The sequence below is a fragment of the Sinohyriopsis cumingii genome, chromosome 16 (genome assembly GCF_028554795.1).
Source record: "Sinohyriopsis cumingii isolate HCF-2022 chromosome 16, ASM2855479v2, whole genome shotgun sequence".
Lineage (NCBI taxonomy): Eukaryota > Metazoa > Mollusca > Bivalvia > Unionida > Unionidae > Sinohyriopsis > Sinohyriopsis cumingii.
In genome coordinates, this window is record NC_142976.1 from 79,962,474 (window position 1) to 79,976,243 (window position 13,770).

At 33.8% G+C, this 13,770-nt stretch overlaps 1 protein-coding gene across 2 annotated transcripts in view; it reads left to right on the forward strand.

The window, feature by feature from the left end:
* The window catches only part of LOC149780873 (sodium-dependent dopamine transporter-like), a 183,231-nt gene that overhangs the window by 106,457 nt on the left and 63,004 nt on the right, over positions 1-13,770 (forward strand). For both annotated transcript variants that reach the window (XR_016415159.1, XM_089937971.1), the window contains exons 2-4: positions 11,470-11,857; positions 12,591-12,722; positions 13,108-13,333. Coding sequence is in view for 1 of the 2 variants with exons in the window: in XM_089937971.1 (XP_089794097.1) it covers positions 11,470-11,857; positions 12,591-12,722; positions 13,108-13,333 (746 nt within the window). In the remaining variant the exon portion in view is untranslated. The remainder of the gene's footprint in view (positions 1-11,469; positions 11,858-12,590; positions 12,723-13,107; positions 13,334-13,770) is intronic.

The window sequence follows — 13,770 nt, forward strand, 5'->3', positions numbered from 1 at the left end:
GAGAAACAACACCACATGGTGTAAAAATCGTAATCTTGCGAATAATAATGTGGACTTAGTACAGCGATTAACCTTTAGAAGCTCTAAGAGCTTTTACAATATTAAGAAACACATAAAAACAAATACAACGACAATATTACAAATCAAACACCATGAAATTAAAAAACAAAAACATACTGACAATAATTTAGGAAGGAAACATTATATAGTCTTTAAGTCTATTCTTGAAGTCGAAATAGGTGAGTTTGAAGAACACTCTTGAATGAGATCCGTTTCCTTGTGTCTAAGGTCTATGGGCAATTTGTTTCACGTAGCTGGGTCCTAGTTCGCAAAACACTGTTGTCTGAATGGCTTCCATTTTAACATTGTGAACTATGGGAATCTGGGTGTCGGAAGAGGACCGTACGTTTCTAGATGGGGTGTACACAGGGTGAGGTCAGAGAGGTATATTGGACTGGAGCCAGTCAACGAAATATAGTAGAGTTAACAGATTTTATTTGATGCTGGATTTAACGGGTAGCCAATGATGGTTACATAATAGGGGGATGTGTGCTTAGTTCTTCGTACTCTAAGGAATTATAGCATGGTCTATTGCGTAAAATACCGCAGACAAGTCAAGCAGTGTGAGAACTGTAGTCTTTGCAATATCCAAAGCAGAGAGAAGGTCAATAACTATTCTTAAAAGGGCAGTTTCAGTACTATGGCGAAGGCAATAAACAGACTGGACATTGCTTAAAAGTCTATCTGAATTCAGATGACTTACAAGTTGGGGACAGAGCAATTTTTATAAGGTTTTTGAAGTGAATGAGAGGTTAGAAACATGTCGGTAGTTCTTAAAATCGTTCGGGCTAGATGTTAGTGTCTTCAACAGAGGCTTAACAATGACAGCTTAGAAAAATGATGGGAATTCATTTGATGAGAGAGAAGTATTGATAACATCGGTCAGTGAAGGAAATATGAATCTAAGCACTCAAGCAGCGTTGATTTGGAATCGAGTTGACATGACTTTGGGGCGCTCTTCATCACAATTGTATATATCAAATCCATAGAGACGGGTTCAAATACTGTTAAAGGTTGCCGTGTATATTCTGTATCACAACTGTATTTTATCACGGAAGAAATTTGCAAACAGGTCCGGAAGGTCGAGCGGAGAGAAGGTCGTTGTAAGTGGTGTACATTTATTTCCTGACATTAGTTTGTTCGTAATCTTGAAGAACTCTTTGCAGCTGGAACTTTTAGTGATCTTAGTACCGTAGTAGGCTGGTTTTGCTGTTTGTAACATTCTTTGTAGAAGCTTCATATATCTGCTTATGAATAGTGAGGCTGCTAGAAAGCCAAATCCTCTCAGACTTGCGGAGTTCTCTTTTAGCGGTGTGAAGCTAGTCCCTAACACTTCTATATCATGGAGAGCACTTTTGAATTGCTAATCTGCATTTGGTTGTTCGGGCACGTTTGTCAAGCAATAAACACAAGCACTTGTCAAGTTAGGAGGTAATGCAGTTGTTACGTTTGCTTGGATGTCTTGCATTAGTTGGGTGCTATTTATCATACGGAAGTTTTTCTCAGTAGCAAACAGAGATGGAGGTTAGGGGACGATACGTTGACATGCCATAAGACGCAGAGGTGATCTGTTGCAAGTTCGTGGGATACCAATGAAGACTTAGAATATTATCATCGGGTCTATGAAGAATCCAGTCTAAATGGGTTGTCTAACTATTTGAGGGTGAAAACGTTATTAGAATGTAAGAGTTTTGATGTGTATCGATTTCCAGGACAGTCAAAGTGAAAGTTGAAATCTCCAGGAATAATCAGGTTGCCACCTATCGAATTTCCATACTCCAGGAGTTTAGGAAACAGATCCAAAAAGAGAGATTCAGTCATCTTTGATATTTCAACTTGAAGGAGGGCGGTAGAGGCATAAAAAATGGACCGACCTTTGTTCCATTGTGAGTGAGGTTTGGACCAGTTCAAACGACGTATGTTCGAAAATGACAGTTGTGGTGTAGATAAGACTGTGAAATATGGTGTTCCACATCCGCGGTAGTTGTATGGGGACTACTTGATATAGCGACCTGAGTAACGACGCCACTTTGGCTCATCGCCTGATTGTTATAGCCATGTTTCTGTTAGGAAAAAGACTTAAATATTCTGACCGTTGCTAAAGTTAACTATTTCAGTTTCCGGTGGCCCGTACTGATTGGGCATTGAATAAGGCAATGCGGAGTGGTTGATCAGACCCCAAGAGCGACAATTTAAGAGGAATTTTACTCAAATCTTCCAAGCTTATGGTCGAGATTTCAAATGCAATGAAGGAAAGGTGAAATGGAGATAAGTGGAATTTTTCTTCTTGTTCTACTCCGGCCAGCTTTGAAACAATGTTTCGTTTTTGCTGCAGTTTACATTTTAGTAAAGATGAATGTAGTCCCACGTTGTTAAGTTCAGTGCACAATGTAGTATCGCGCTGACGTCATATTCAAAACAAAAGACGTTTATAGTATAAATGGGGCAAAACGACTGAAAAAAAGTCTCATAATTCTCATTTCCAAAACAAGTAAACGATAAACACATTCCAACAGAACATCCGATGCATGACGAAATCAATAATGAAGTCGATTACAGTCAACAAATATGTCTTGAAAAACGGCACAAAATCCAGAGCATCTGCCTCAAACCTGTTAAGCGATGACGGCCATTTTGAATTCATTGTATTACACAAACACTCAAATAAAACCTTAACAAAGGCTTCAGGCAATAATACGGAAGTTTTAATTCACCTGGTCATTTTTTAGTTTGTTCAATATAAAAGTTCAAAGATAATCATGTTGTTGATCATTCGCAAATAAAGCTTATAAGACACATAAATTTCTGAAAGTAGATATTTTACTTTTAAGTAAAACGCTTGAAAATTTTTATGGCGTTTAAATAGATGGTTACCTGAATATTTGAGAACAAACAAAATATAGGAAGGAATAAGTAATGTAAAAGCTAAGAACATTAAGATCAGTAGTGGCTAACGCAAAAAGACACTTTTAAAAATGCTATACAATTTATTGTAGCCGGAAAGAAATTTAGATGTCCACTTGATTTCCAAATACAGAGATTTCATTGCCCATGGTATCCTTTTCTTTCTGACAAAGAGTTAGTTTTGCAACGACCCTGAAGTACTGGAAGATGCGAACCAGAATAATGAATTAGAGAATATTTCCTTACGGCATGATGCAATTACTTCTGATTGAAAGGTTAATTCTGTTTAGAAAAAAATACAGGAACGTAATTGATTTTTCTTGTTATTGTATTGCAAGAAATGTAACAGGAATGTGATTGCTATTTATTATGATTATTCTGCAGGAAAGGTACAGGAATACGACCACTCCGGTGGCCTAGTGGTTAGAGCGTCCACCTCAGATGCGGGATGTCGTGGATTCGATCCCCGGTCGAGTCATACCAAAGGCTTGCAAAAATGGTACTAACATTTGCCTCGCTTGGCGCTCAGCATTAAGAGGTTAGTGTTAGGACTGTTCGGCTTAGCGTCAGGATAATGTGACTGGGTGGGACATAATGCTACATGTCTGCGACATGATGCCCCAGTGCTAGGCATCACTATAAACTGCCACACTGCAGACATCGTGGCGAGATGACTGAAAAATTGTTAAAGCTACGTTAAAAATCCAAATCACACACACACATGAATGCGATCGGTTTTTACTACAAAGAAAGCATAGGAATGTGATCGCCTTGTATTATGATTATATTACAAGACAGAGTCTTATTGATGTGGTAGATAATATGAGTTTTAAAAATATTATACTGATGCCCTGAAGGAGTCTTGATACTGTGTTAAAATAGAGAAACTGACCCGTTAAAGTATTTCAAATCAGCGATTGCAAATAAAAATAATGATTACTGTGGAAGGATTGTGAAATCTGTTTTATTCATAAGGGTATAAAGCTAATCAGTAGTGTACAAATTCAATGAAATATTTATGTAACTTTTACACAGATAACCCTTATTTATTGCATGTTTTAAGTAGTATGCATGATTGTAAGCATATAACAGGACGTAAATTAAAGTACACATGATATCATGGAATAGCACATCAGTTAAAGTACACACGATAGCATAGAATAGAACATCTATTAAAGTATACACGATAGCATAGAATAGAATATCTATTAAAGTATGCACGATAGCATAGAATAAAATATCTATTAAAGTATACACGATAGCATAGAATAGAATATCTATTAAAGTATACACGATAGCATGGAATAGAACATCTATTAAAATACACATGAGAGCATGGAACAGAACATCAGTTAAAGTACACCTGATATCATGGAATAGAATATCAGTTAAAATACACATAATAGCAATGAATAGCAGATCAGTTAAAGTACACATGATAGCATGGAATAGCACATCAGTTAAAGTACACACGATATCAAGAAATAGCACATCAGTTAAAGTACATATGATAGCATTGAATAGCACATCAGTTCAAGCACACATGATAGCATGGAATAACACATCATTTAAAGTACACATGATAGCATAGAACAGGACATCAATTAAAGTACAACTGATAGCATGGAATATAATATCAGTTAAGGTACACATGATAGCATGGAATAGCACGTCAGTTGAAGTACACATGATTGATACCAATGAATAGCATATCATTTAAAGTACACATGATAGCATTGAATAGCACATCAGTTAAAGTACACATGATAGCATAGAACACGACATCAATTAAAGCACAAATGATAGCATGGAATAGAATATCAGTTTAAGTACACATGATAGCATGCAATAGAACATATATTAAATTATACACTATAGCACGTAACAGGATATCAATTAAGTATACAAGATAGCATGGAATATGACATCAGTTAAAGTGCACATGAGAGAAAGCATGGAATATGCATCAATTAAAGTACTCAATATAGCATAAAACAGGACATTAATATAAAGCACACATGCTAGATATCCTGAATTAAATAACACATGATATCATGGAACAGGACGTCAATTAAAGTACACATGATAGATAGTAATAACAGGACATCAGTTAGCTAATATTTAACAAGGAATGCAAACATAAATAAACAGAAATGAAACCGTAGAAACTCACAAAATGTATATTGTTTTATATCTTATGCTGGTGTAAACATGCATAACCAAATATGTTGTTATAATGATTATAATTTAAAGAAATGGATACCCGTGAAGCCTACATGGATGAGGACTGAATTTTAGATGCTAACTGTGTGTCAGGTATCAAGTTAATAAGAATGGTGCCGCTAATAAAGAATGTCGTGCTATATGTGGTTTTTAAATACAATGTAAAACATTTAAAGACAAAAGAGCTCAAGTCAACAACATAATGTTTCGCATGAAACATATGAAGAGTTGTTTACAATGTAATACATGTCGTTCCGAAATAAATACCTATTTTACATGTGGAAAGAAGAAAGATAATAATCGAAACCTGAACGATCGAACAATATTGGTAATTTTAAACATACCTAAGCATATCGGATTATACATTGAGGCAAGAAATAGAGAACAAGTAAAACTAAAATAAAACAGCAAGAATGTTGGTCTTGTGTTTGCGATACTTACGACATTTGCTAATTTTTGTAAACTTAGCTTCTCTTTTTTAGTCAAATTTTATATGTATTATATATGTACATCTATAAAATTATCCAACACAAACAAACCGTCTTAAAAAGACAGACGAATTAATATCGTACCAATTGCTTCACTGCATCGAAAAAATAGTATGACATCCCCTTTACGACGCCAGTAGAAACCAACAAAGAATATTACTGAGTGTGTTTTACATCTGTTCAATGTGAAATTAAACAGTATGAAAATTTCGAATGATTAAGTTCATAACTAATGTAAATAACGACTTCTTTGGTTGAATGGCACACTGCTGAAATGCATATATTGTACATAACTTATATTCAGCGAAAAGTGACTGATCACAGTCAATTCATAATTAGTATTTACTACCTGGAGTGTTCTTTCATCCTTAAAAGTAGCCAGAGAATCGTTCATATATATTAGCTTCCCATTAGCAACCATTTTAATTGTAAAGGGTTCATTTACTTACGTATACTAAAATAAGACATTAGTTGGTCTTTCGGATCTGGTACAATGTAAAAATCATAAAGTAACATTCTTCAAGGTATTAAATGTTCATGCAGTCCGTTGAACCTGTTTTTAATGTCATCACTAGTTGTATTAATTGCAATGTACTCTGTGTTTTTAATGCCATCACTAGTTGTATTAATTGCAATGTACTCTGTGTTTTTAATGTCATCACTAGTTGTATTAATTGCAATGCACTTTGTGTTTTTAATGTCATCACTAGTTGTATTAATTGCAATGCACTCTGTGTTTTTAATGTCATCACTAGTTGTATTAATTGCAATGCACTTTGTGTTTTAATGTCATCACTAGTTGTATTAATTGCAATGCACTTTGTGTTTTTAATGTCATCACTAGTTGTATTAATTGCAATGCACTCTGTGTTTTTAATGTCATCACTAGTTGTATTAATTGCAATGCACTTTGTGTTTTTAATGTCATCACTAGTTGTATTAATTGCAATGCACTCTGTGTTTTTAATGTCATCACTAGTTGTATTAATTGCAATGCACTGTGTTTTTAATGTCATCACTAGTTGTATTAATTGCAATGTACTCTGTGTTTTTAATGTCATCACTAGTTGTATTAATTGCAATGCAGTCTGTGTTTTTAATTCATCACTAGTTGTATTAATTGCAATGCACTCTGTGTTTTAATGTCATCACTTGTTGTATTAATTGCAATGCACTCTGTGTTTTTAAAGTCATCACTAGTTGTATTAATTGCAATGTACTCTGTTTTTAATGTCATCACTAGTTGTATTAATTGCAATGCACTCTGTGTTTTTAATGTCATCACTAGTTGTATTAATTGCAATGCACTCTGTGTTTTAATGTCATCACTAGTTGTATTAATTGCAATGCACTCTGTGTTTTTAATGTCATCACTTGTTGTATTAATTGCAATGCACTTTGTGTTTTTAATGTCATCACTAGTTGTATTAATTGCAATGCTCAATAATATTAAAATATGACCTTAATCATTTCATCCTTTTGTCCAACTAATGTGCATTTAATAGTACCATATCGTTAAAATCATTGCCTAATCGTTTCATTATGTTGCTTAACGCATGTATACTTCATTGTACCAAGACCGATATTATTCACTAGCTTTCGATCTACATATTCTGTTGTCTTAGAACTTATTCGCTTCGATTCCTAGTGTTTTATATTAGTGATATAGTAATGTCTGATTTTAGTGACAGAATCGTTTGAATTAAGTAAGTAATAAATCGTAGGTTGTTCTCATCGATCGTGCTTTAAACCACACTTATTTTGTTTTTCATTTAAATATATTTTGGTTATTTTCTGTTAAATCATCGAGAAAGTATTAGCGCTGAAGACTGAAAATCAATGGATATAATAAATAATCTCCTGGTAAATAAATCCTGAACATCTGAAGTTCCCATGCTGTCGTCTGTTTGTTTTAGCAGTTCTGATAGCTGGGTTGCATTTTGTTTTGTTTCTTTATTTGAGCTTTGTTGACTACATGCCAGTCTATTCTCAACTTGTTGTAATTTAATCGATTTTATTTTGAGTCTGTAATTTAATCGATTTTAATTTAGTCTGTCATTCATTTAAGTGATCAGTCAGAAAATACGTCACTACCAGCATTACTTAATCTGACAAGGACTCGGATATTTCAGCTGACTTTGCTTTCGCCTGCATTTTTGTCTAAATCCCTATCAGTCGAATGTTTACTACTTATCTCGTTGTGCCATTTGCAATACTTTTATTACATCCCTGCCTGTAGTAAAATCTGCTTCATTGCTTCACATCAACTCACATTTGTGCCCCCACCCCCACCCCGCCCCCCGTTAGCGTTTATACAACCCAATTGTTTTATGTTGTTTTATATTCTTTACAATATTGCAAAATGTGAAAAATGGAGGAATGGAATTTTAGAACCTGCTTACAGGGGAAATTTTGATGACCCTTATAATGTAGATGAATGTGATACCCATTTTAATATAAGAGATAGAACATTGCATTGCTATGAATTACACAAAACAATAATGCAAATATATAAAGAAAAAAGTGTAATCCAAAAATAATGATGACACCTAGCTTTAAAGCTACAAAAGATGTTAATGTGATTTATTACATTCTCTGGATTAGGCAGGAGACGGACATTTTTGCAAGCCACGAAAGTATAAAAATTTATTTAAAATAAATAGACGCAAACATTTAAATCCGATGACCCAGCAGGTACAAACAATCGCTAATAATAATTTATTTATTAATACAAATTTTGCAGAATAAATTTTTAATGATGTAAGAAAAATACATGAAGATATATCGAAAATATCGAAGAAAATATCGATTTTAAAAATGAAACTGATGAACAACACGTACAAAGAGAATCAGCAGAACGCGTTTTTCTCAGTAAGGAAATGTTATCAGATTATTTTCTCTATAAGAACAAAGGGAATCAATATGTTATGTGAATATAGTAAATTCAAAAATAATGCCAACGAAATCGGGCGTTGAAATATACGAAAAACAATCGGCAGAAATTCTAAAGGATATCAGCAGTACAAAAGATGTAAAGAGTAAGGCTAAATTGCAAGAAATATTGTAAACTTAGGAAAGTATAAAACACAACATTCAACAGATTTATAAAATAACGTTAGAGACAATATTATTAACGGAATCCAAAGTTAATGAAATATACCATTATGAGTTCAGTTAAAACAACTGTTTAATGAAAAGATGTAAACATTACTACGGTTTTTTTTACAGCTTTATGTATGACAGCAGCAACTCTTGATGTAACAATAAAAAATTGTGTGAAATGTTTGCAGGAGCAGGTGTATAAACAAGTGTTCGTAGCCCCTGTTAAAGAAATGGATACATTAGATGACAAAATAAAAAATTCAAGAAAAATATTGATAACTCTTTGTTTGGTAACTACCTGTTATTATTTTCAATCTGGAAAGAGTCATTTCTCTATTTGGTCATAATACCATTTTGCTAAATTTTGCATTAATTAGCTTGTTCTTTGTGACTTTTCTTGTGGCTTTCTCGCGGTAACAAAATGGTACAAGAAGAAACAAAGGCTCCTAGAAACGTTCTTGCTAAATAATCTATTTAAAAAGTAAATCATATCCGCTCATGCAACCATACTAATATTATTGTTTATTAGTTACATCATCTGTATCTTTTTGAAATCATTATGAGTGAACTGAACCGTTCTGATTTAAAGTCTCCCGACAATTTTATAATTCTTATTTATATAATGTTTACTAGCGTTCACTTCTTTCATTTCCTTGCCTGTGTTTTGAAGAATGTTTGCATCCTGCTTATTAGCTATTGTCTTTATAGCCTTTACCACGTCGACATTTCTTGCAGTACCTCTTCGTAGATTAAATAGGATAACAAAATTATACCAAATATACAAAACGCATAGTTTATTAGTCTGACTTTTAAATCTGAAAAATATTGTTGACATTTTATTGTAATGTTTTCATCCGAATCATTGCCGTGTTGGCCTAAACGTAAATTTTCATCACTTGTTACAGTTTTTTAATTTCATCAGCATACGTTTTCATCCACTCTTCACCTGCTCCATTTCCATAATCGTATAGTTTCATTTACAAGCATTTAATGTATCAGCTGGTGTAGGTTGTCCAAAAGCCCTGGTGCGTTCTATATTCTTTCGGACCAGTATTGATCAAGAATATTTTCCAATAATGTATTTCTAGTTACTTACAAGAGATATATTAACAGTGACTTGTACTGTAGACGCCAACCGTGTAACAGATGCTTCATTTTGAAGTTGACGACCTAAAATGCATATCGTATACAACCTTGTACTTCGGGTTAACCTGGAAAAAAAGCGAGTCCATCCTGTTTTCATCGCTTGTTAACATTTTATGAATTTCTTCACCATACAGTCTCCTCCACTATCCATCTGTTCCAGTTCTATAATCAGTTGTAAGCATTTAACGTATCAGCTGGCGTAGGTTGTCCAAAAGCCATTATGTACTGTTTTATATTCTTCCCGAACAGTATTGATCATGTATTTTTTCTTTAATGCATTTCTAGAACTTCTAGATGATATGTTTATATCATTGCAAACTATGTTACATTGTTTTGCATACATGCTATTGTTTGTCGATACTATTGTTTGTTCGATTAAAAGCTTCTTCATTGGATAATGATTGTTTACATTCTGACAACAGTTTTTGCATCTGGATGTAGATGTGAAAACCGTAATGATTTTACAAACTCAGGCCAATGTTTATAAAATATTTCATATCCTGAAGTTGCCACTCGTTGAGCATAGCTTATAGATTTTGTCAGATTTTGTTCTACTTTTGCTTGACTTTTAATTTAAATTCGTTATTAATTTATCGATCGTTTTACATTTTATTTTATTTTGTAAATTATAAAAGTTAGGGATATAACATAAGGGTGGTAGGCATTCATATATTGTTCTGTAGTATTCGCACACCCTCCTTTCTTTGTAAATACTGATTTGAAAAACGAAAAGTATCAAAGATATACAAAAACGCACAAAATGTAGTCATTTCGTTCACTTATTTAAACTTTAAACTAAGGGGTCGATAAGGCTGTCGACTTATTTGGCGTTTCAAAGCAAACGAAAGCTCTCGATGTAAACAAGATGACAATATTGCTCACTGTCCTTTTCTGCTTTCTAGAGCAGTCCATTTCAGCAAGACTGTGTTGTGTGCATCCGATATTTGCAATGCCAAGTCTTGATATTTCTAAAACAAATTCAACAAATAAATTGGAATAAGTCTTGTATACATGTATTCGAGGAGCTATGGCTCCAAAATTTATAGAATTATTGAGATTATCAAAGACGGCGAACAACTGTTGCTTGAAAACAAAGAATTGCCCCTGCAAATTTCGCGACCGTGTCGAGAACGAAACTCCCGTTTAATTCGAAACTTCAACAAGCTGACTGTCTTTTAAGACCTACGGGCGACAGTCAGATTAGAACATATATATCAATGACTGAAATGAGTAAGTTTTGTGCATTTGTTATATCCTTGATGCCTTCTATTTTTAAAATCGGTAGAGAGGTACAAACAATCGAGATAGTGTGAGGATACTATAATATATTGCGGTTTAACCACAGAAATGAAGAATCTCGGAAAAAGAGACGGCGGTAGAGCTTGATAACTGAAAATTTTACACACATGCAAGTGGCTCATATACTACACAAATTGGTTATAAATTGTAAAGTAAAATTTGTTTTCCGCCTATAATACAGTTATCGGTAAAACATGAATAACTGTACATATCCATGCAATTCTCTCTCGTTTGTTTTTTTCTTTAGAAGTCAGCTACGAATCCAAATTCAAAAAGTATGTCGGATAAGGAAAGTATTCTGGAACTGCAGCCATTTGACTCTCTTTCTGTAGACACCGGAAGCAACCAATTGAACCATATCCGAAAGGAATTTTCCAATGGAGTGATCCTTAAAAATGGCAGCGAGACACCGCCTGGTTTCCCGCCAAGCGATATTAATGCAGACGGCAATCATTCCTTGTTGCCTGATCAAAGCGATGACTTGGAAAAGGGCAGTAACGCGTCCTCACATGGGGACAGACCTATAAGAGAGGACTGGGGACATAAGGCAGACTTTTTATTGGCTGTTATTGGCTATGCGGTGGATCTTTCTAATGTTTGGCGGTTTCCATATTTGTGTTACAGAAATGGTGGAGGTAAGGAAAATTTGCTGAACAATAAATAGTAACCTTAAAGGAAAGAAATGTAAGATGTACATTAACGAAGGATTAAAGGGATGGGACAACACGGATACAAAATAATAGATGTATTTAATCTAATAAAAATTATGTAATTCAAACCCATACCATTTTCAAACGAATGAATGGCTTCCTACCTCAAAGCCATTTCATATTATTGGCTTTTATTCACAGTATCAATGGTGAGAAAGAGACTTCAGACAAATGATAAAACAGGAAAATCCCTACCCCACTTCAACGTTACAATTTTTGTTTCATATGATTCCATCCCTCCACCCTCAACACACGAACAAATAAGGTCATTTACTATTTTAAGTGCAGCAATATTTCCATGAAAAAAATATTTTGATAAACATTATTAAAGGTTCTTTGTTCAAAGTACATTAGCAAAAACTCTACCAGTGATTTATTCCAATCTCTATCCGATGTGAAACATTCTCTGCAATTTCACTGATGAAATTTGTTTTTCATTACGTTAATACAGCAAATTCTTTCCATGAAAATTTCTTTAAAAATATCGAGTTCTGTAAAATGTATATTGCCTTACATCATGGTCTATACTTTAGGCGAAATTTAATGGAACTCGTTTCTTTACTAAAACGACGTAAACATGATGTTAATTGCATGTTTGTGGTTTGTACAGCTCGAACTTTCGTCTTTGACGATATATCGTGTTATTTCTCTGTATCAGGCGCTTTCATCATTCCGTACTTCACGGTGCTGATACTGGGAGCGCTGCCTATATTTTTCATGGAGATGTCTCTGGGTCAGTTTCATAGAGAGGGACCAATTACAGTCTGGAAAATCGTACCCATTTGTAAAGGTAGTATGTATGTATGTATGTATGTATGTATGTATGTATGTATGTATGTATGTATGTATGTATGTATGTATGCATGCATGCTTGCTTGTTTGTTTGTTTGTTTGTTTGTATCCGTATGTGTATTCTCCATCTTCCGGCGTCATCGAAGTCTTTTCTGACATTTTTTTTTATGAATCTCACCATAATCTTCGTTTGAAAAAAAAAACATGAAAGAAAGTTACCATCAGCCAGTCCCTTTGTTTACTTTTAAACGATTATTATAAATTGCAATATACGAGAAAGAGAGAGAGAACGCGTACTAACTCTTCTTCATTTGAATTTTCTTACCCCACGCACCAATAAAAATAAGTCTGTATAATGCGTTAATTATTTTATTTTGTTTTAGGCATTGGGTACGCTTCTTGTTTTATGGCCTACATCGTCGCTTTTTACTACAACGTCGTCATTGGCTGGAGCTTCTTCTACCTGTTTTCGTCCTTCACCTTGAATCTGCCTTGGGGTGGATGCAACAACTCCTGGAATACTGAAAATTGTTGGTCCCTATCCCAAGGCCAAGTCAACATAACCGCAAACCAATCAAATTATGTATCATCCACTTTTGAATACTTTGAGTAAGTATGTCTTTCATTTTGTCCGTCTGTCACTCTTATCACCTGTCAATCTACCTGTTTGTCTGTCTCTGTTAAAGGAAATGGTAACATCTTACCTTTTATCTTTTATGTGGTAGGTATGCATGTTTAAGGATTTGGAAGGGTTTATGTCTTAATTTACTTTCCTAAACAATTTTAGAACATAACTTGTAATCAGCACTATATAGCCGGTATTATGCTGACTCGACGTTCGTTATCCCTGTATATTTTTTTTCATATAGGTTACAGGAAGAAGTGAAATCTCTTTCATTAATATATATATATATATATATATATATATATATATATATATATATATATATATATATATATATATATATATATATATATATATATATATATATATATATATATATATATATATATATATATATATATATATGTGTGGGTGGGTGTGG